Source organism: Ciconia boyciana, chromosome 10, assembly GCF_034638445.1.
Source record: "Ciconia boyciana chromosome 10, ASM3463844v1, whole genome shotgun sequence".
Lineage (NCBI taxonomy): Eukaryota > Metazoa > Chordata > Aves > Ciconiiformes > Ciconiidae > Ciconia > Ciconia boyciana.
In genome coordinates this window covers 6,874,245-6,898,606 of record NC_132943.1, presented here as the reverse complement: position 1 = coordinate 6,898,606, position 24,362 = coordinate 6,874,245, and the positions used below count along the sequence as shown (strand labels likewise).

The following is a 24,362-nucleotide window of genomic DNA, read 5'->3' as shown; positions in this document are numbered from 1 at the left end:
CATACAGAACTTTAATTCTGATATTAAAATCTAATTCACATTAACAGCATAAAGTGACTATCTGAATAGATTTTCATGCTTTCTCTTAATGCATTATGTAATTGAAATGAAAATATGTTGATTTTTGCCCCTAGCCTTTCAGTATAGATAAATGACAGGGCAACCTGCCCTTTTGAACGCTAGAGATTGGGCCAGTCAGGACATCTGAGTGTAATAGTGTTTGAGTTATGGTAAATGACCGCGGCTTAAAAATGTGGCCCTTAACAACGGCAAACATGTAAAATGTTTTGGGTGTTTGTGACTCAGAGGAGACTCTCTGAGAAACAGGGGGGACAGGATATGAAATAAAGCAGTACTCAAAATAGAAGGGGAAATTCCAGTTGATATATACAGTGTTTAGGCACAACAGGCAAGATGGAAAAAAAGGTTTTGTCTTAGTGGTGATGTGAGGGAGCAACTGGCCCCAAAGACGTACACTGATGTGAGGGTCAGGTCAAGCCCAGCTGTTGGATGTACTATAACCTTGCAAACCATTCTGGTAGTTGGACATGGCTTATTGTTTGGTTTTTTTTGCAGGGTGAGGATAATATTTGCCCAACTCAATGCTTCTCAAATTCATGCAAAAAAAGGTTTGCATGAAGTGGACTTCAGTTTGCTTTGGTCAGTGCCAGGAAGAAAAAAATCATTGTTTCTTCATAAGGCAACAGGAATAGCTATCACAGCAAGAAGATACAGAGCAGGAAAGGTACCACTTATTTTGGCTGTCATTCACCTTGGGAGGGCACAGAAGATTTAGTCCCATCAGCTCTGTTTGAGCATAGGCAGGAACACACGTTTGGTAGTGGAATAGCAAGTGTTAACAGGTGCTAGGAGAGTTCATCTTGGAATAGAGCCTCTAGCAAAGTTATTTGGAGGAGAGGAGTGGATCCCTCTCTGACCAGGAGAATTGTTTTGGTGTTTTGCCACTTTTGGATAGGTCTATAGTGACATTTAATGTATAGTTTGAGGTCAAGCTCAGCAAGACGAAGTGGGCTGCCTGTGGACATCAGGAACTGGAGTGGAGAAGGAATGTACAAGAGTAATTGCCGCTCACAGACCACCTGGGTGCAAGGCTTGTGGTTTAATGTTGCAAACAAGAGGGAAAGTTAGGAAGGCGGGGCGTGAAAAGCAAGCAGAGGGACGTCTGGTGGGGAGGAGCAGGTTGCCCGTGCAATTCAGAAAAGCTTCCAGGCTTGGGCTGGACTGCAACCAGGTATTTTCTCCAGGGTTTGCTGTGCAGATGATTAGTGGGTTTGGACAGGAGCACTATATTAAGGATGACCCTAACTACCAGAATAGACACAGCTTTTGACGGTTTTATATTTGAAGTATTGAACTGTTCCTTAAGGGAAAATTTTGTATAGAACTTGGGATATAGGGTTAGTTTAGCTGTATTAGATGGCAGCTGAGCAGTCATTAAAGTTCCTTTAAACTATTTCATAACCTTATTTACATCTTCCATAAGGTTAACAAGACTTTAATCCATTGTCCTCTAAACTATTTCAGTTACATTTGGTTATTTTTGTCCTTACCATAAGAACCAGTGGTTTTGGACCTTACCTTCTTTTCACATGCTGAACCAGTATAGCCACTTCTGCAAGCACAGACATTTGGTCTTATGCATCTGCTTCCAAATAGACATTTTTGCTCACAAAGTGCTACAAATGAAAGATAAAGTTGTTTAGAAATACACTTGTTCTGAGTCTCGTAATCAGAAAGGAAATATTTAGATGCTTTAGGAACTGTTGTGACAAAATATATTACGATTCTGTAGTTTCATATGATGGAGGAAAGGACAACAAATAAAAAAATATTGAGGCATTAAAGATGGTTTGCCATAGGCTTTTTCATGCCTGTGTGTCTGTTATGTTTACAATTGTCTTTATTTTTTTCTTTTCTCCCCAGTGATGGGGAAAGAGAAGACTCTACCAAAGTAATCGCTTCAGCTCAGTCAGAAACTGGTCAGTGCAAGGCCTAATTTTGAAAGCCAGGATACATTCAGGGCATTGATGGCTGGGTCAGATGTGTGCCAAAATTGATTTTCTTTTGTTCCAATTGAAATAAAATAAAGGTTGTTAAAAGATTCGTTCTTGACTTGAGATGAAAAGATATGTTAAATATGTACTCCCAAAGGTGTTGCTATCAGAATAATTTGGTGAACTCTACACTTTACAGCTCTGGAAACCAGGGCATAAGAACATGTAATTTCATGGTCCCACGGAATCAGTAATGAGCTACTTATTCCAAGTAAAAAGGAATCAGAAAAACTTTTTAAATCTTATCTGCAGTACCAGTGTACTTACAGAGGCCCATCTGTTTGAAGATATTCTGCTAATAAAAGAATCAGTGTTCTTATTTTTTTTTAAGAGAGAAAAAAGATAATCAATTGAATTAGTCAGATTTCAGCCAGTTTTTCACCCTCATTAGCAGTTTATATTGTTATGACATTGTTTTGGCATAGAGTAAAGAGAACAGCCAATTCATAGGGCACCAATTGAAGAACAACACACATGTCATAGTATTTTAATTAGATCTCATGAGTTAAACCTTCTATAAATATTGCCAGAATATTGTATCCTAGTTACAGGCAGTCAAACTAAATGCCTTCGAAACTGGTCAGATGTGAATCAACAAGTGAATTGTTATATTTTCTTGTGTGGCAGAGGCATATAGGAAGCTGCAAACCATGCATCATTAAGACAGATCTGAAAATAAAGTAGATGCATGTCTATGATCCAATACCATCTCCTTCAGCACGGAGCAAAGGATCCGTCATCAGATTTGAAAGAGTTTAATGTATCCCTATGAGGGTTTTTTCACAGAAAATCAACAAATTCAGGGGCTGAAGGAACAAATTCCAGAATTTCAGTTTGTTAGACTTAGGTTCTGATTTTGACACAGATTTAAGCTCATGCAAATTCTTTGTGTTATGATCTAAGTCTCAGAGATAGACCAGGCCAAGTGAAATTTCTTTAGAAAACACATAGTGGGACCCTAAGCCATCCAAATGTGATTCTCAGAGTTATACTAATTGTTATAGTGACCTTGGAAGGCCAGTGACAAGATGTTTAACAACTTCTGGAATTTGGTTATCATGGTTATCATGGAAGCCAGCGCTCACTGAGGAGGTTGAGATTTTGCCAGAGGAGAAAATATTAAAATCTAAATACGTATACTGAACTTCAGGCCTGACAGCTACAGGACAAAGGAGCGAAGAACCAGACTTACTGCCACTCTACACGTCTTAAAAAGGAGAGGCTGTAAACAGCTTGGCAAACTGCTACTCTTACAAGTACAGTCAGGTAGCGTGGGTTCATGCTGTGTCAAAACTACTGACCCATCCCGTATCCAGAACAAGAACAGGCAGAGACCTGGACATGCTGGTGACCTTCAGGTGCTCCTTTTTAAAAAGCCAGCTGTGGCAGGTGGTTATCTGCTGTAGGACTTCAGTGACCTGGAGCTCGCCACTTGCCTTCCTAGTAGATGAGCTAGTTGATATCTTTCTGGAGCTAGCTGATATATTTCTGCTATTTTGAAAAGGTAAAAGTGCTGTTCTCTTGAAACAAGATTAAGAAGCAAACTTGGTTTTTTTAGGTGTCTGTTGCAAAACACTCCTTAAGACCGAGAATGGGCAGCTGCAAACCTCTGAATTTCTCCTTCTTCCCAGAGGGGGAAGCCCAAGTTTGAATCCTGGGTGTGGATGCGGCGGAGGAGGAATGAAATCACGCTCAAGCTAGAACAGTGCACTCATCATCTGCTGACTGCTACTTCAGCTCCTCCATGAACTTTGAAAGAACTCAGATTTATAACTGGAAAAATCTTAGAGTTTCATTCACTGGAACAAAAACGATTCCCAATAGGGAGTGCGCTCCTTGTGCCCACACCAGGTTTGTTCCACTGTATAGTAAGCTAGAAGAGAGAGAACTGTGTATGATATTACTATTACAGAGAACTGTGTATGATATTGCTGTTATTAATTTGATATGAACTTGGGCTGGGGAAAAATGGAAGTTGATTCTCCTTTCAGCTTGATAGTGGATAAAATAAGAACAGGTAAGGCAAAGAGAGGTGGACTCTTCTGGAGGTGCCTATAGCAGCTGGGGGTGTTCTGGTATGCATGGGCAGAAGAACAGGCATTATTAGATAAGGTACCAGGCTTTTTTCTGTCTGTGGTTTCTTTGATTCTCAGTTGATGCAATCAAAGAAGAAAAAGGGAAAAGATTTTTTATCCTTTGCTACCTGTCTGTCTCTCCCTCTCCATCCACTGCTTCCTGCTGTAGTGCTCAGAAAAAACAAGAGCTCAGTTAGGAGAAAAGTTAAAAACATTTTGGAAGAAAATTGGAATTGAAATCACAGAGGATAATAACATAGCTGAAGTTCAAATGAATATTTCATAAATGTATTTACAAGGGATGCTAAGCCACTAAACAGTGAAAATGACACAGGCTATGTATACATTATCCTGTACAGATTCAGCAAAAAAAGTCATTTAATAAGCTAAGCTTTTGTTAAAATTATAATCAATAAATGCCCATTACAGAAAGAGATTTATCCCTGGGTGTTAAAAGAACAGAGCTATAATTTGCATGCGAACTACATTCTTTTTAAAGACTTTCGGGTTTTTAAGGTTTGAAGGGTTACATAGGAAAGCTAGAAGAAAGTCTGTCTGAGATGTTGTTCAAGGCAGAGAGAGAGAACGAGGAAGAATGTTGAGGAAATTATAAGGCTATAAGCTTGGCACTTATAACATGCAAATAAAGAGAAGATATTCTGAAGGGCAGTGAGGAGCCAGTATGGGTTCAATAATATTAGAACAGAAGATAGCAGCATGAATTTTAATGATGAAGATCCTTCACAACTATAACCTTCTTATACTTTACAATTAATTATTAGAATTATACCTTGATCCTGCATTCAGAGCCTTAAACAACAGTCTTATATCCCTGGCCAGAAGCCTTCTGACTTTACTGGGTTGTGTTTTGGCTGTATCTGTCAGGGTAAACAGATTGCACTGTCAGGTCTTCACTGCTTTGGTCTAATGTTTCTTTTATAGCTCAAGAAAAAGAGAGATGTGAGTTAACACGGCAGGAGGCAGGGAGAAGCCACAAGCATGGAGCTTTAAACTGGGTATCTAATACGGAATGGGAAGGAAATCACTCATGAAAACATGGTGATCCTGGGATACAGTTTATGTGTCTTGAGTGAGGGAATTTTTGGAATATTTGTGCTGCTGTCATGAAAGCTAAAAAGGGTCAGACAGAAAATATGTTCTAATGGAGGGAGCCTAGTCTATGAAGCTGCTGGTTTCTATAGCTGAGACAAATTGAATATTTCAAACGACATTTTTTAACCTGTCCTCCCAAAAAGTAATTTCCCTACATTTGCAATACAGTCTGAAACTCGACCATTATTCCTTCAACTATGACCACCAAAGTCATAGGTATTTATCAAGGATAATGTGTGTATTCCACCGTACACCTTATTTGTTGGGACAAATGGCCTAGTTTATTGATTCTCTTTCAGAAGCTATTCTGTTCAGTTACAGATGAGTGGGGAACAAAACTATTCTCTTGACTGACCTCTTTATTTACAGTCTGATAAAAGAAGGCTATTGTGTTTTATGCGTTACCAATGTCTCCTAAAAGTCTCTACTTTTACTCTTGCAAAGTTCTGCAGTGTAGTGGTAGCCAGAGACTGGTCTTGCTTTCTGAAGCATTTTCAAAATACTTTAGAGATAAAATTATTCTGACTTAGACAGTGCCATTCTTCATTGCAATAGAACTGAAAATCTGCTCTAGGTTACTGTCAATGGTGTTGTCTGCTGAAAGGTTGAAGCATTTTGGACTATCGCTTGTGATAGAGATCTATGCCCTTCTTTCCTGGTGAAAGTTGGCAGTTAAATCTGAGACATCAGTATTTGCACCTGTAAGTAAATTAATTATTAGGGACCTAAAAGTAGAGAATGTCATGTTTTGTTTTTTCTGGTTTTGTGGAAGACTGAGAACGGAAGATTTAGAAAAGATTTTATTGTGGCAGCTATATCTACTGCTGCCTCTAAACATCTTCTTGACCTGTCCATGTAGGCTTAGGCTTTTGTAAGTTAGAAACTGCACTGATGAAGGTGATCTGTGACTTCTTACTAAAGATAAATCAAAAGTAGATGTCCAAGATGAATGGTCAGTATTTGTCTAGTGCCTTTTTTGTTACCTTAATGACCTACTCTGGCTAGCTATCTCCGTATAGAGGACTGAAACAATTTTTTTCCTTCTGAGGAATGTCCAGAAAATAGTGGAAGCCTCTGCAGATCCTTTGGTTTGGTCACCCTTCTGGATGTGTGTTAGGAAGTTAATGAGTTAAAAATGGGGTTCAGTGTGTAGATGAAACCTGTATCTCCATTTCCATCTCTGCCATCTTGATAAGGGCAGCTGCATGAATTCACAGGCTGAAAAGAATGAAGCTGGGGTTATCTAACCTCCTCCTACCCTTGCAAAAGGCCCAGAGAAACAATCCAGCCCTAATCGCTGCTGGATAGTGGAGAAGGTACAGTGATTGCTGAGAAATGTTATCATCTGGATTGTTACTTCTAAAGTGAGATGGAATTTTTGCATTATGAAATTCAAACAATTTAGATGAATAATATGAAAATTATGATAATTAATAGATAAGCTAAATTAATAAATGCATAGACAATATAATAAACAATATACAGTATTTTTATAATATGTAATAAAATAAATTAATATAGAATATGAATTAATATTTTAATATCATGAATAATATGTTGCTACTACTTTTTTATCTTATAATGTGAATGTTTTGCTCTATTGTTGAGTTTAACAGCCAAAGTTTGTAGTTAAAGTGATGCAAATGAAGGCCATATTCAGCCTTGTTGATACTATAGCAAAACACACAATTTGGGCATACACATCCAAGCAGGAAAGGGGGTGCTGAGCACAGGGAAACCTCAAGGGCTTAAATTTGACAAAGCAATTTTGCACAGGGGAGTAATGTGATGAACCAAACACCTCCTTGCCCGAAATGCACTGGTTCTGGCAGAGCGTGTGGGTTTGGCCCACTATTTTTGTGCTGCTAGGAGATGGGAAAGAGGCCAAAGTAATACAAGAGCAACAAAAAGATGTAACCAGAGGTTGGTTACAGTCCTCTTTGCTGCTGCTAGCAGCCTGCTCATCAGTGCTGGGGCTGAAGTGAAGGTGAGCACTTCTTTGAGCAAGGGAAGCACTCAGAAGGCTTTTTATGTTTAGGCAGATAAATGCATTTTTTTCACTGAGTTCTGAATTTGGGCGAATACAGTCCCATTAAAACACAAAACCAGACCTGCTTTCAGGGGTTGCACGTCTATGCAAAACTTTATACCTAACATCTGTGAGGATGAAGACTTTCTTGTTCCCCTGCTTCCTCCCTGCCTCACTGTGAATACCCTGGAGCAACTTTCTAAGACCTCACCATCTGCTCTCTGACAATAGTCTTCTCTCTTTCTATTTAGAAAACCAGAAATCCAACCACTTGGTGATTTTTTGGGTTTGCTGTGGGACCTAGGAGTTTCAGCCAGCTCCTTTTGGACAAAAAGCTGATTTAATTCCCCACTACAGTGAAAACAATGGGAAGAAATAGTAAAAACAGAGTGACTAGCAAGTGAACGAATTTGGAGCAAAGTTCCAAAGGTTAGATAGATATATAAAAGGTTGCCTAGGCTTGTGTGCCTGCATAGGACACCAGAAGTTGTTAATGATAGTAAGTGTTACTTGGCCTTTCACAGGAACAAGCACAATTTATTTATTTAATAAACCGAGTCAAGAATATGTCATCAACTAATAAATAACTTTAAACATTACCATGTTTGAACTAGAAGACAGCTGGCACAAAGAAACAATTACACAGCCATTGGGATTTAACTGACAAAAGATTTCCATAAGTAATTACGCTCTGTGAGTGTGAGAGGAAAGAAAGATTGCCCTTTAAAGGGGATAATGCCTTGATATTTTCCTCATGCCCTTTTACTGTAAAGCTAATAACATACACAAACTGCAGTGACCCTGTATGTAACAGGCAATAATGGATCTCTTCCTATTCCAGGTCTTGCAGTCCTTCCACATGCAAATACTTCCAGCTATCTCGGTCGTCAGTCTGAACACATAGTATTCACTGGATCGGGCTCTTAGGTTAGCAGGTACGTAGAATTTTTTTCTGTGCTTAATGCCATCTGGGTATGCAGAATGGGCTACTCCATTTCCTTTTGTCCCTGACCCCTCTTTTTTTACCTTGTATTTCAAATTATTTAATTTAAAGACTACTAATTTTTTCTGACAGATCGAGCTCAGCATCCACATAAGTAAAAGATGAGTCAGGTCTCTTTCTCACACTGATGTTGAGTCCAGAAATGTCTTTGAAAGTAATAGTTTTACTGGCAGCATAAGGCAGTTCTGACAAATAAGAGGCAGAATGTAGGTGCTAATCATGGCATGGTTGACTTTTACATGTAACATACACTGAGTAGAAAATGTAATGCGTAAAGATCTCTAGTGCAACGTGTGTGGCTACAAAACTGTAGTAATTAAAGCAACACTTACGGGTCTGGCACAGCATTCCTACCCATCCTCCAGAGCACTCGCAGGTGTTTGGACCTACACATTCTCCACCATTCAGACATTTCTGCAGGCAAACAGCTGAACAGATTGACATGAAAAAAGTGAGAAGATGTACACGATATATCTGGATGTTCAAGATCTGTCTGAAAGAGTGACCTGCTAGGTTTTGTTCCATATGGCTAATTTCTAAATAAGTGACTGTGTCATATTCATCAGATAATCAGTGCTGAGGATTCTTTGATATTTGCTTCTTAAGAAATTTATCTTTGATGACTGCCTACTGGTAGCTTTGCTATTTCATATGCTCAGCTCACTATCAGCTAAGAATACTCTCCATACAGAATCGTAGAATCATAGAATCATTTAGGTGGGAAAAGACCTTTAAGATCATTGAGTCCAACCATAAACCTAACACTGCCAAGTCCAACACTAAATATATGATATATTCATATAATATGATACATTCATATGTTATATGCATATTATGTGTTCCATGTTATAAATAAATAGATTCTCATAGTAAAGTTTGATATGTTTATTACATATATTATTTCTTCAGAGATTCCAAAAGAGTGAATGCATGTTTTGGAGTATATGTGTGAAAGACACAAACTTCCTTCAGAATTTCTGAATAAATTATGAATATTATAATTTCAAAACACTGGTTCTGAAATCATATTTACTATCAGGACCAAAGGGTAAAAAGCCAATATTTTAATGTGGTTTACATACAGTATGTCATCTTGATTATAAATTTATTCAGTTTATCTGTCAACATCATGGTAATGAATAGCCACGTAAGGAAAAATATTCCTTGAAAATATTTTAGGATGAGAGGTTTTTCTTAATTACATTTTTATGTAACTGTAGTCAGATCTGGTAGAGTCACAGAGTAAGAACATATAATTCTACAAATTATGTACCAAAATGTAGCTGGTGACCTTGAGAGTATATCAGATTGGAAGGCTTTATAGCAGGCTTTAAATAGTTCTGTATTTTGAAATATATGGCATTTCTCTGTAAAATATAACAAAATATGTGAAGCCGTTAAAACATAAAATCGATGATTCAAGTTTAATGCTATAAAAATGAATTTCCATAACAAGATGTATAACAGACAGCTGCATGAAGCAGAACAAGGGTTCCCCTACGCAGCTTTTTTCCTTTGCAAGCATCAAATGTTTATAGCATTTTGTATTACCTGTACTTAAAACTGTTTTTCTTCAAACTGCTGAAGTAGCAAAACAGATTCTATTCACTACATTATTTTTTAATATTAAAAGAAGATTACAATTGATGTTGACTGGCCTAAGTAATAATAATCTGTTTGATGGGCAGTAGAGGTGCTTACGTTTATTACAGTGCTTTCCCCTCCAACCAGACGGGCAGTCGCAGACATTTGGGCGTACACATTTCCCTCCGTTCATGCACATGGGATCACAGACACCTGCAGATACATATCAAAGGAGGAATATGGTAGCGGGGAAATGAGGGAAGACTTTACTAGAGACTTATTTGCTTCCTTTCAGAAGGTTCACTTGCTTGTAATTAAAACCCAGAAAAGTAATTTGGAGTTGAGAATCTGAAACACAGAGGCTTGATAGCTCCCATAAATCCTTCTGGAAAATGCTGTGCCTTGTGTGGAAGTTCTTTCGGGGAAGCTCCAGTAAGAGCTGCCTCACCAGAAAAACAAGAGAGGCATTAATTACAATGATTCTCGGAAAAACAAGTAAGAAATTTTCTGTCGCAGCTGTGGACAGACCGAGTACTTGTTAGAGCTTTCACTTCCTGATTGGAAAACATGTTCTCAGATGTTCATTTGGATAAGAAAAGACTTGAAGAGGATAGATTGGCTTGACACAATTTTGGGAATGCTTTTGCATTCAAGCAAGCTTAAAGGCTAAATAGATCTATTCCTCCATCGCCTTTTTGCACCATTATTTGTTAATGTACTTACCTTTTTACTTTATTCTTTCATATAAAGAAGATGTGAAAGTTAAGTTGTTCTTTCAACCACAGGAAACCAGATGGGGTTTTTTGTTAGATTTCATTAGTAATCTAATTGCTAATTTTTTGTGTCTCAGCTTAAGCCCTGTATTTATCAATATTGTTGTTTTACAACATCCAACAGTAAAATCTCACTGTTCTGGCAAGTCAAACATCTGCAATCCCAACCTGCTTTGATATAGGTAGATGCCATAGGCAGATACCCAAAGTCCTCATCTCCTGTTTCTCCTTGCCTGTAAGCATAGGAAGGACCCATCAGTTTAGAAAGACGGCAGTGCTGGTATGATGGGAGTGGGAATGATTTGCCTTTTACATGGAAGAAGGCATTTGATAACTGGGTGGAAGACAATAAAGCCATGTTATGTAGCAAGTGGTTGGACTGGAGTACGAGAGTCAAGTCAGGAGGAGTCCGACAATGAAGGTTTGAGAGCACATTTGTGTTGAATGGCTCCTGCCATGTTTAAAGCTTCATAGGCACAATGGGATTTCCCAGTGACCCGTTACCAACAGCGGTAATCAGCATCAGCCCTCCCTGTCTGCAGAGCCGGGTGGCTGTCGAACACCCAGCTCTTCCTTGGCAGGGAGCAGGCTACTTGCTTCTGCAGGCACCGAGGGGGCTGCCAGCTAAAATGTAGCATTACAGCGCCTTTATTAGCCTTAAGGTTGGGATATCTTTTGGCACATCAGCAGTGAGAACAGAACTTGAATACTGATGCTGTAGCAATTCTGATTTTCAAGTCATCGCTATGTACAGGGCTCTGAAACTACCACAACCCCGCCTCAGACCTTTACTGTGGAAGGTGGAATCCTGCAAAGCGCCTCAAAATAGGAATGATTATTAAAAAATAGCATGCAAAAATACAGCAACTGTTATTTCATGGGAGAATAACCTTCTGTTCCTCTCTTAGGTATGATCAGGCATTTTTAGATAGGTAGATTTAGATTCCCTAATTATTCCTCTGATGTACTGAAATATTGCTTTTGTGGCTTTTTGTGTCCTGGTCTAATCCTTCAGTGCAGATGCTGCTGCACTGGCAGCTTTTAGCGCTACATTGCTGCTCTTGGTTGGCTGCTACATTTGCATTTCGTTCTGTGCCAAGCCTCCTGGATCCCTCAACATAGTGACCTGCCCTCAGGCAGGTCAAACTTACCCACGCTTCTAAGGGCTGCTTGGATCCGAGCCCTTAAACTGTCGTCCTCTTTTTCCTTCTTTTTCTGCCTCTCCTGATCCATGCTATAATCTTGGCCTCTGCTTACTAAGGCTAACAGGGATCTACAGTTCTTGCTGAACTATCAAAAAGTGCTGCAACCACTAGTTAAAACCTAGATGAGTTCAAAGTGTCATGGTAACCATAACTCTGAAATCATTTAATCTTTTATTTTCCCTTTTCCTTTTTCTCTCCATTTTGATCTCACGTCTCCAATAACGGACTTCTGACCTACAATCTTAAGTTGTGTTGTATTTGACTTCCCGTTTCAAATATAAAACAGCTCAGATATTCAGAATTTAGAAAAGATGACCTCAAACCATAAAATTTTGTTCTAGATTTCAAAAGACCTTATGCTTTGTGATAGTCACGGACCATAGTGTTCCCAATGCTAACCTGCTGTCCCAAAATCAGTTGAAAATCTGGAGATTTGATTTTGAGATCGTATGAAACTTGGAGAATGTCTTCCCCCTACCCCTTAAAAAGTAAAGCAAAGAAAAAGTAACTAGAAGTACAGTAGCTCTTGTTCAAATGGGTATTTCTCTTTTTTTTTTTGTCAGTTATATTTTCTGTGTATTTTTAACCTTATACAAACAATTACATTTTAAAGTGTTCCTCATTGTTTTGTACTGATAGCAGATTTTTTAAATTGTAGAACAACAGACTCTTCCTTCAATTACAGGGAGTCAAACTAGTGTGCTTTTTCATTAACTTTTAGTTTTCTGTTTGTGTATAACTGAACTTGTTCCATCTCAATTTGCATTGTAATTCAGCAAAACTTAAGCAACAGGTGAGGTCCAGTCTTGGTCTGAATAAAACATATCTGTTCACAGAATCATAGAATCACAGAATCATATAGGTTGGAAAAGACCTTTAAGATCATCAAGTCCAACCATAAACCTAACACTGCCAGGTCCACCACTACACCATGTCCCTCAGCACCTCATCCCAACGTCTTTTAAATACCTCCAGGGATGGCGACTCAACCACTTCCCTGGGCAGCCCCTTCCAATGCTTCACCACCCTTTCAGTGAAGTAAAATTTCCTCATATCCAGTCTAAACCTCCCCTGGCGCAACTTGAGGCCATTTCCTCTCATCCTAGAGAGGAATTTCCTCTCCTTCAAACTGACTTTCAACTTGGGATCTATTTCTCTCTTTCTTCAGCTGCCTTACAAATGAACAAGTAACTATGAAAATATAGCATGAACTTCCTGTACGCCGTTCATTGTTTATGGCATCTCTCACTTCAGTGATAAATCCAAAGGACTTCAATTCAAAGTGAACTAAGGGAAGCACCAAACCTGGTCTGAACTGGAGGGGCAGTTCTCACTGACTGCTCTCCAGGGCAGATACTTTCTCTTCTTGCTAGGGAATTCACAAGCACCTTTATGTGAAGGAATGCAGTGTTATCTCTCCCCTTTTCCTGTCTGACATCTCCACCTTGTTCTCCCTTTCTTTAACTTTCTTAAATACAATTCCATCTCAATACCCATCAGGCAGACTTCAACATTTGTTGATGATAACTAGTTCAGATCCTTTCTAGTCCCACTCCTTGGCCTCTGTGGAGGAGCTCCAATTTCAAAATAGCAAACAAAAACGTTACAGCCTCTCACAGGAAAACTAAATAAATTATCAGACACTAGGAGAGCAAATCAAATTATTGTAATCCTCCCAGGCACTGGCATGACTTTGAAAAGACTCATATTTCTTTTTTTTCCCTTGTGCTGGTTTTGGCTGGGACAGAGTTAATTTTCTTCATAGCAGCTCTTATGGGGCTCTGTTTTGGATTTGTGCTGGAAACAGTGTTGGTAACACAGGGATGTTTTCGTTCCCGCTGAGCAGGGCTGACACACAGTCAGGGCCTTTGCTGCTCCTCACCCCACCCCACCAGCGAGTGGGCTGGGGGGCACAAGGAGCTGGGAGGGGACACAGCCGGGACAGCTGACCCCAACTGCCCAAAGGGCTATTCCAGACCATACGGCGTCATGCTCAGCATATACAGCTGGGGAAGAAGAAGGAAGGGGGGGACGTTCGGAGTGATGGCGTTTGTCTTCCCAAGTCACCGTTACGTGTGCTGGAGCCCTGCTTTCCTGGAGATGGCTGAGCACCTGCCCGCCCATGGGAAGGAGTGAAGGAATTCCTTGTTTTGCTTTGCTTGTGTGCGCAGCTTTTGCTTTCCCTATTAAACTGTCTTTATCTCCACCCCTTTTACCCTTCTGATTCTCTCCCTCATCTGGGCAGGGAGGAGTGAGCGAGCGGCTGGGTGGGGCTTAGTTGCCGGCTGGGGTTAAACCACGACACACCTCCCCTTAAAAAAGCCCTGGCATCTTGACCCAAAGACAACAGTGGTTTGATAGGTTTTCCACCTGCCTTGGGGACTAGCCCTAATGACACGGATATAAACGCATTCGTGCCTTCCCTTTGTTGCAGTTTGGTAGGGTATACCACTGGGCTAGGGAGAGTCCTTTACTATCAACACATCCTGGGTGCAAACTTGCTGGCAGTCAGTAAGCATCACTAAAGCCTTAATCCCATTCCCCTTGCTGTCAGTGTCGATACTTCCACGCTCTTCAGTAAGAACAGAAGCACAGAATTTCATATGCAATAGTTACTAAATTCTGTAACGCGCCACAATTCTATAAGGTCACCGTTTAAAACTAGAAAGGACTTCCATGATCTTATGTTTTCCAAAACCGATAAGTTAGATAAGGTAAGCCCATGTTGAAGGTGATAATGCAGGTTAAAGAAAAAGCATGATTATGTGTTGTATTTCAGGGGAGGGGTGATTTTGATAACGTAACAAGCAGCTGCAGGTGTTAAGATAAAACATAGGTGTTGCACAGAACATCATACAAAATGTACGCAGTTCTTCTGTGCACTGAAAGGCATTCACAAGTCGCTAAGTTTTCTGTTTTATGCAGCAGCTCTTTCTCTTTGATGGCTTTAGTGCATTTTGACCTTACAATCACTTAAAATTTCCTGTGACCCTTTTCATAGCTTATCCCCTCTAGGCTGACTTGACCCAGTGAAATGCTTCTTGCAATTCTTTTTATCAACCTCCCTGGAGCTCCATAGTTCAACTCTTCAGCCCTAACATCTTTAAGGTAGTCAGGCCTCCTGCTTTGTCAGCCAAAGGGAAGAATTTTCCTGCAAAATAAATAGTTCCAGAGATTACTAAAATTCTAAGAAAAAAAACACCCAACACCTTAAATGTTGCATGTAAAGTCAAGTAGATCCTCGTGGTGTAAGTAGCACCAGTGTCTTCCTTTGCCTGCCCTTCTTACCATTGATTTACAGTAACAGTTCCCCTAAAACACACACAGTATTAAGCAAAATATTCCTACTATGCAAAGCCAAAAGGGACTGGAGGCAAAGTTAAGCACTGGGCATGCTTTGCTGGACTGCACATACTAGAAGCAACTGAGAGCAATCTCTTGTTCTAATAAACAGTCACAATATTAGCCAGCAGTATCTGCTGATTAGTTTACAGTGATTAAAAGAAACCAGACTTTTCCTTCAGACTCCCACTGCTTCTGTGGATTAGCAGACAAAAACTTTTCAAGTTGAACCTAAGCCACCTTTTAATGCAAGTACCCCACTACACCTTTTCTCAGTAGAAGTAGATAATAATAATTAGTGACAAAATTACAAAAAATTGTAATTTTGTTGAAATAAGGCAGTCTTCATCACCACCCTCATAAAGTCAAAACAGAGGGAATATTAAATCGGGCTCCTAAAATCTTGGCAGAAAGGGATCCTCTGCAAAGTTTCAGGAATACGCCTTGCTGCAGCTGAACATCCATGTCCTTTCCTGACAATGAGACTGCAGACTATTTCTTTCTGAATCAAAAATTACCTGTCATCACGTATCCTGAGCCATGCTGCTGATGAGGAGACAGTGCGTCACGCTGCAGTGCTGATTAGAAGATGTAGTTTTCAAGACAACTTTTCTTTTTTTTTTTATATGCCCTGTAGAAGCTGAGAAAATTGACCTGCTTCTGGATGCATTCTGCTTTTGGATGGAAGACAGAAAATAGCCTCAAGCAGTAACATCTGTGTGGGCCAGCTAAGGTAATGCATCAGGCTATAGCTTACTGACAAAGAACACAGAAATGCGGCCAAAAGAGCACCTACTGGTAGATACATACTTCAATATATCCTTTAAGTCACCATCCCTGTGCTGCCGTTTATATGTGATTCACAGGCACTGCTTTTATTTCTGGCTGGGGTTGATTTTGGACTGACTTCTCTGTGGGTCTAGGGCATATTTCAACTTGCTCTCTCTATTGCTTTTCTGAGGAGCAGGAAGCTTGATCAGTTGCAGTTTTGGCTTTTGTATATGTACATGTTGTTTTAGTATTCATTTTCTCCTTTCTGCTTAGTGGTTATCTTGATTTGGTGTGACATTCTGAAAAACAAAGAGCTGTAGCTGGGGAGATACGACACAGTAAGGACACAGAGTGTGGGACATTTAAAAATAACACCGACTGGTCTTGTCAGGAAAACACAGACGGCAGAACTCAAGCTGAGAACAAAAATGAAACCAATAGATGTGAAAGCAGTGGGGTTTGTGTTTAAACTGGCACTTCTAGTCCTTTTCCAATGTTTATAGGTAACATACATCACCTATTGATAAAACACAAAAACCAGGGAGAAGCTCTGTGCCAGGAATGGCACAATCATGAGACAGCAGCCTTAAAATGTAGGGATGTTGCTGATCTTTTTCATAGGACAAGAACTGGAAGGTCAGGTCAGCAGTTTCACGAAATAGCACGGGTCAATTGATCGACTGGAAAGAAGGTTCCCCATCTCTCTGGCTGCATTATGCATCCCAGCAGCACTGCTCGAATGAAACATTATCCCTACTGCAGTAAGGAAACAATTGGTTGGGTGCTTCTAGGCTCCAAATAAAGATTTGATCTTGCTGAATGATCTTTAATCCTTTGAAAAAATGAATCACAAAATGGGTGTGTTCTGGCCAAAAAGGGTGTTTCTAACAAAGGACACCATTGTTTGGATTCTACTGTCCTGACACTAGCAGAAACTAGTCGAGGTAAAAAATGTCATTCTCCCCTTTAGAGGGTATAACTGATGCTCAACAGATCATTAGCGAGATGGATGTACCAATATATCTGCTGCTGTGAAGGTCCCAAATGCACATAGCTCTGAAAAACATTTTATGGATTCGGGACACTAGCAATTTCTAGTCCCCTTTTTTCTGCTTCCAAGGGCAGTAAGGAACTAGTTTTGCCCGTGCTGAGTTTTAGGCACATACGTTGTTCCAGAGCTTGATTTTCTCTGAAATTCCTCATCTATGTTAATTTGGATTTGTAAATAAAGAAGTAACTTTCTCTCAAGCTCTATCAGAGTAACCTTGGATGTGAGATCCACTGAATGTCAGTAATTATAGCCACAGATTAAATTTTAAGAAGAAGGAATATTTGTCATATAATAAAATTGTTTGCAATTTTTGTGCAAGGTTCTTCTAAAATTTGGATCCTTATCCATATCAAGCTACCAATCATTCTGAGGTTTGCTCATCCCTATTTCTCGCTTCATGTATCTCTGACAGAGATGCAAAGCACTTCTTCAATAAATTACCTTTCTGAATAGTAAAAATAATCTGGTAGAAACCTCTGAGGGATGCAGTTCGGGAGAACAAATTACTACAAGACACAGAGGGAGCTGTAAATGTAATTGTGATAGGTGTGGTGACAGTTTGCATTTATAATATATTCACTTTACCACACGGCTCTAGCAATATGAGTTAGTTTGCATGACCTAGCACACATTTCAGAAGAAAAAATGGTCTGAAAAATTGTAGACCATATAGATGGCAGTGCAATGCCAGTGCTTTGCCTAAGCATGTCTGGTCTTTGTTCTGATGTGTACTCTGATATACCTATGGGGCCTTTTAGAGTTATTAAAGCAGGAAATAAATCCAATTTAGGTATTAGTTCAGGAAAAAAAAAGGGAAAAATAATGAATATTGGATGGCAAAACTACTGAGATGCTAGACTAAACTCTGAGTGTTGGTGCATAACATACTGCATTCCTGTTTGCTCTGTCATGCCCCTCTCATCAGACAATAACGTTCTTCATCAGTTAAAGAGGATCCTGATCTCTCCATCTGTGCCTCCAATACATTCCCTGGCAGTATGTGGTGGGCAAGACTCTTAAACCTCAGCAAGCTGTGGAAACCAATGAGGGGTTCTCACTCCAATACAGACAGGGGACTCTCCGCTCTCCTTGGACTGAAATATTTCTCCCTCCGGGTCTCCTGATCTTCATTTTGCCTACTGTCTCTTGTCAGGTGAAACTCTTTCTAGAGATACCATGGTGTGATGTTTGGAGAGCTGCAAAATTTTTCAGCATCTTTCAGAATGAAAGCCACTATAAACAAAATAAGCATGTGCAGGCGCACATTTATATATTTGAGGAATATTCTGCTAGGCACTGTCAGACTTTGAGAGCATTAGCAAAACCTTTTTCTCATTTACTGATTGGTTTTATTCTGCGACACTATTAATTTGAAAGAGACTATAGCTATACTTTATTCTCATCTTTGCAACTGTTAGTATATAATTAATGTGGGGAATTGTGATGTATACTCTCAGCACAGCTTATATTCCCATCTTGTTAGGATCTTGGGTTTGGTAACATTTTCTCTTCATTGAAGAATGCTCTCTGTTTTATTAGGTCAGTGAACCATTGCAGCATGTGTATAAATTGTTCTGTTGAGCTGCTTTCTTGTCATGCCTGAATAAGAAGTGAAAGAGGATTCTCATATACATTGTTTTCCTCTGTTGATTGTTTTTGCAGCTTCTGCGCTTGCAGTATGACCTGCCATTTCGGCATGTTTTCTTTGCACTGAGCGGGCTAAGCCATCGCCTATGCTTGATGCAATTTGGTTTATTTTCATCTGTACAAAGGAAAAGGGAGATGCAGGCAGAGTAACCGAAGAGAACCGCAGTGGTGTGGGAGATGCAGTCTCAAGCCAAGAAGAAGACCAGCCGCAGGCCACTGTGGTCCTGCTGATAACCCAGCAGAAGAGTGAGGGCCTCAGGTGGGAGCCCGGTCAGGGGGTTCGGAAGAGGGCTGCTGTCTGCATTGGCACTGCACTAATCTGTTAGTCAGCCTGTTATTATCTGTCTTAGTAAGCTAAGGCTTACTTGGGAATCGATGCTGGAGAGGATTGTCTTGCCAATGTCTTTTTGTGGATAAAGAGACAACGTTAATCTCCAAAATTGTCCGTCCTCTGGGCTTTTCAAGTGGTAGATCCCATGCCCCTTTTTTTAAGAGACATTTGAAAAATATTTTAATTAAAAATAGACCCCCCAAAGTATTGTTTCTTAAATCAATTAGTGGAAAAAAGCACTTATCCTCACACAGAAGCCCACTGCAAAGAGAAATGCAGTAATTCAGGAATTCCTGCTCTTTTACTTTAAGTATGCGTTTACATACAGCAGCAGATCTGACACATTTCTTTAGTGCCTTTAAGATACAAGTAAAGAAATACTGGCTCTAAACCTAGATCTTCTACTCTAGTAAAATACATGCTGTAGTCTGTGAATGTTTTGCTTATGGAATGAATAAAAATTTAATAAGGCTTTGGGGCTTATTTAGGATATATATTCCGTTCTTACCCAGATATATTATTGTTCTCTTCCTGCAAAATAAATTTAGACAACTGCATGTGCTCAAAACCCCTATTGAAATAAATGCATCAGCTACGTACATATGAACAAAACGTAGCTTTTAAGAAAGGCCAACTAATGGTTTTGTCACAAATCCTTACTACGAGTGAGCAGACAGGAGCACTGCTCTGAGAGCAGACCACAAACCGGGCTGGAGCTCGAGTCACCATCTCCCGTTTGGCTGTCTCCCTTTCTCTGGGAAGTCAGAGCTCTCCCCGTTCCCCCCAGGCAAGATGCATGGATCATGTTGTGTTCAGCTGAATGGGAAAGACAGTAGTAGCCCTGATTGATTATTTTTTTCTTCGTCTTTTATTGTATTTCCTGCCCAAGGAAGGAAGATGACATCTAATATGAACCTATTCTGTTACATGGGCTGGAAAATCAAGTAAGAACTGAGTCTAGTGTTTCCTTGTCCTGTGTCTCCAGACTGTGCACCAACCAGTCAGCAAGCTAACCTACCAATCTTTCTACTTCTGTTGCAAAATGAATGCTTTTAGCAGTAAGTTACAAGTCGCTCTGCTATGAGCAGCTGTTTATTTATTTCCAAACACCCACTGTCTGAGGATATTGGCCATTCAGAAATCTTAGACAAATAGTTGTTGCTTATGAGCACATCCTTGACATATGAAAAGCAAGTCGAACGCAAATGATTACTCCTTCCATTTAGATGAGATAAATGGACTGTTCCCTGCTCAGTTATATAGGAGGGTATGCTGGACCTCTGGTTTGCAAAATGGCTGATTTTAGATGGCTTGAGTCAATTTGCCTACTCAGTGAAGATATTCCAGAGAATATATCACCTGTTGTCGAGATGATAAGTCGGTGGAAGTCTAATTTGTTGAGCAGTAAAACTTCCTGCTTATGCATCTGGCAAGGCAGTAATCTACAGAAACATTACATGGGAAGGCTGGAATATGGGAAATCAGTGACTTTCACAATATGACATTGCTGAGCAAAAAGCTGCCTTTGAAACCCAGTGTTCTCATTTCCAATTAGTTTGCCTCTAGCTCTCATGCAAGTAAAGTCCTCATGGTACGGGGAGGAAAAAGAGAAGGGGAGGGAAGAGGAGCAAGCAGAGCTGGAAGAATGAGCATGAGTTATATTGTGCACTGTGTATTGGCTATAAATCCTGCCTGCAGGTATTACCGAAATGGAGAAATAGTTATCTACTAACTTTGAGATCCAATCTGCAAAGTCCCAATGTCAGTGCGATGATTTATGGGATACAAAGTTGGCGGGATTCGGCCTGACATGATAAAATAGATGCATGCAGAAACACGGTCTCTCTGTTTTAAACCGTATGTGAACTCCAGCTAGCTGGCTGCGAGACGAGCGGCAAGAAGGTACGCTGCCGTAAGAGAGGCCGAGGTCAGGCTGCAGATGTGCTTGGTATTCTGGGGAAGGGAGGAGGAGGATGTTCAGCACTGTTCTCCTGTGACCTTTGCTTGCTGATGAGCTCCAGAGGGAGCTGTGGCTTGCCTTTTTGCTCGGAGATGAACTCACTAGAAGCAGATAGCAAGGGAGAAGGGATAAACGTGTGGTCCCACAAATTCCTCTTTTTCACCCCTTCTCTTCACTCCAACCTTTCACAAGAAAACTCAGCTTTTATTAGCTTTTCTTTTTCAGTTGTTTCTAAAGCAGTCCTATGAAAATGCATGTAAATAGTAAATAAATGAAATCTAATCTATTTTCTTTGTTTGTAATTTTTGTAAGGATGTCGTAGAAATCAGTGTGAACACTGCTTTAAAGCCTCATGAACAGGAGTGATATCCCAGGATTGTTACAGCTGTGCATTTTTTCAAAATGCAATTTAAAACCATGCGTGTATTGCTTTTCTTTAGTATTAACGCCGAGTATGTTTGTTTGATGCAAAGTCAATCCAGAAACATATTTTATTTTGAGGTATTGCCAGCATTTGCCTCTTTCCACTCAACAAGACTGATTATACCAAAAACAACGCCTAGCAAGTGAGGATACAAGGCTGTACAATTGCTGAGGCATAACCATACATTTCACTGTCAGCTCTGACACCCGCTTGTCCTGGGTGTGGGTGTCCGGTTTGCATAATCACCAGGCAGTTATTTATCAGTAAACACACCAGGCAAAGCCTTATATTTCAGCTGGCAGCCAATCAGACCTGGTTGATTTACACGGCTTTTTTTGAGACAATGTTTATTTACATACAAAACAAACACAAACTTTCAGGCTGAATGCCTTTCTCCGTATATTAAAGAAGCAAAGAAGAGTAAGCCCGAATGGCGAAGGCATGGTGCTGCCACTCCGTCCTGCACGTTTTTAGCTGTCGGGCAGAGAGTATGAGAAATGCCAAACTGTGGGCATGGCATGGAAGGAAAGGGATGGAAGTGAAAGTCCTAAAGCATGTTGCCGCGTATTTAAAATAAACCAGGAGCGTATTTGGGCTCAATTTAGAAATAACCTGTCTTTGGCTGCAATGGCTTTTAGTTTTAATTATCTCCTTCAGTTGAGAATCTGAAGCTGCTAAAAGCAAACAGAAGCTTTCATTTCTCTGTCCTTGCAGGTGAGATATTAAGAAGGAAAGAGAAATGTCTAAAATCAGTGGAAACAATGCCAAAATATACAAGGGGTAAGTGACCATAAAACTGATTTGACTTATTTTTATCTTTGCCTCTAAACACTGTTCCTATCTAAAAAAATTTTCATAAAACTGGTATCATGACAAATATGCAATTTGTTTAGAGTATGTGAATTCTGTATTCTGTTATTTCAGTTATGGATATTAAGGTGCCTTTTAATGATATTTGTTAAGATGAAAGAAGTACTTATGAGCATTAGTTACTGGAGAAACAGACACCCACAACTATTATTATTCTTATTTTGTTGACTCATCAAAGGACAAATGTCTGTCCCACTTGCTCGGCTGCTACTTACATCTGAACCACAGAATCATAGAATCATAGAATCGTTTAGGTTGGAAAAGACCTTTAAGATCATCAAGTCCAACCGTAAACGTAGCACTGCCAAGTGCACCAACTAAGCCATGTCCCTCAGCACCACATCTACACGTCTTTAAATACCTCCAGGGATGGGGACTCAGCCACTGCCCTGGGCAGCCCCTTCCAATGCTTCACCACCCTTTCAGTAAAGAAATTGTTCCTCATATCCAATCTAAACCTCTCCTGATGCAACTTTAGGCCATTTCCTCTTGTCCTGTCACTTGTTACTTGGGAGAAGAGACCGACCCCCACCTCTCTACAACCTCCTTTCAGGCAGTTGTAGAGAGCGATAAGGTGTCCCCTGAGTCTCCTTTTCTCCAGACTAAACAACCCCAGGTCCCTCAGCCGCTCCTCATCAGACTTGTGCTCCAGACCCTTCCCCAGCTCTGCTGCCCTCCTCTGGACACGCTCCAGCCCCTCAATGTCTTTCTCGTAGTGAGGGGCCCAACACTGAACACAGTATTTGAGGTGTGGCCTCACCAGTGCCAAGTACAGGGGGACCATCACTCCCCTAGTCCTGCTGGCCACACTATTTCTGCTACAAAGTTTTTGAGTTGCAAAACACTTGGGTTCACACATTAGGAACAAGCCTAATTACCTCCAGGATGGGCATCCAAGTGCTTCTGGCTTCCCTGCCTTCATGTAGCTCTATCAAAGGGGTCATCCTGAAGTGTGTTATGGTACCATGAGCCTGGAAACTGAAACATCCCTTCTGTAGTCAGGGCTGTGCATGGCAGGGAATTTTCCTCTTGCTCTAACTCTGTGTCAGAGCATATTAAAGCTGAAATCTAAGGGTTTACTGATGCAATTCACATCACTATTAGTAGGTTCCAGAGATAAGTGTGCAAAAACTGTGTACTGCCATGTATAAACAATGAAAAAATTGAAAAGACTGCCAGTTTCAAGCATTCACTGCAGGTTTGGAGAGGTAATATTTTTGTTCAGATCACTGTTTCTGAAAAGACTATTTCTCCATTTTTATGGTTCATGGGAAATTTCCTGAACCCACAAATATTTTCCCAAACTAAAGATCAAGAATGTGATGCTGCTCTGCATGTAATACATGAGTGAGAAACTCCTTCACACTTGCCTTTCTTAGTCTTAAGTTTACTCACTCTATCTTTATAGGTTTTATTAGGCAGGTAATAAATCCACCCAAAATTTCTAAGATTAGAGACTCAGTGTAAGTACATAGTAAACCTGATTTGCTGTCAGACGTTTTTGAAACTGTACTAGAAGTGTAAAAGGACTTAAGGACACTGCAAACTCATGTTCAGAGAGCAAAGGACAAGTAAAATAATGATAAAATCCCTCACAAGGAATTGTTTTTCTCATTTTGGCTAAGCCAGCTGTGCATTTGTCAGCATGGGGTAACCTGGCAGCGATGGGCTAGATGCCACTGAGCTATGATTTGGGCCACAGGTTCACCTCTGGCAGTCCCTCTGAAAATGTGGTACATGGGCCTGGTGATTTGCAAATGGGAGCTGCTGCAGTATTAAACTTCCAGGAAACTTTGTTTCTAATTACAGCTTTGCTATTGTCATATACGTATTTCTTTTCCTTACTCTTTGTGTAAGGATATTACACCTCTGTGCAATTACCATGGCAAGCAATACATCCAGAATAAAACCCTAAGTCTCACCCAGGGCACAGCTGGGTTACACGAGGTCCTTAAAGGCAAACAGAAAAGATGCTCAAATCCAGAAAAAACTCTCTCTGTAAAGTAGAAATCTACTGTTTTTTTTTCTGATTCCTTCCTTGCCATACCCTTCCCAAGAAGGTTAGCAAAAGCACCGCATGGATTGTCTCCCAGCCGGGTTTCTGAGCAT

At 40.2% G+C, this 24,362-nt stretch overlaps 1 protein-coding gene across 1 annotated transcript in view; it reads right to left on the bottom strand.

Annotated features, from left to right (window-relative positions):
• Positions 1–866: 866 nt before the first annotated feature.
• LOC140657611 (von Willebrand factor D and EGF domain-containing protein-like) overlaps positions 867–24,362 on the bottom strand; it is a 181,465-nt gene continuing 157,969 nt past the window's right edge. Inside the window, exons 26-29 of the mRNA XM_072874891.1 lie at positions 9,997–10,092; positions 8,628–8,723; positions 1,600–1,697; positions 867–1,052 (exon numbers count right to left, since the gene is read on the bottom strand). Coding sequence (XP_072730992.1) covers positions 867–1,052; positions 1,600–1,697; positions 8,628–8,723; positions 9,997–10,092 — 476 coding nt within the window. The remainder of the gene's footprint in view (positions 1,053–1,599; positions 1,698–8,627; positions 8,724–9,996; positions 10,093–24,362) is intronic.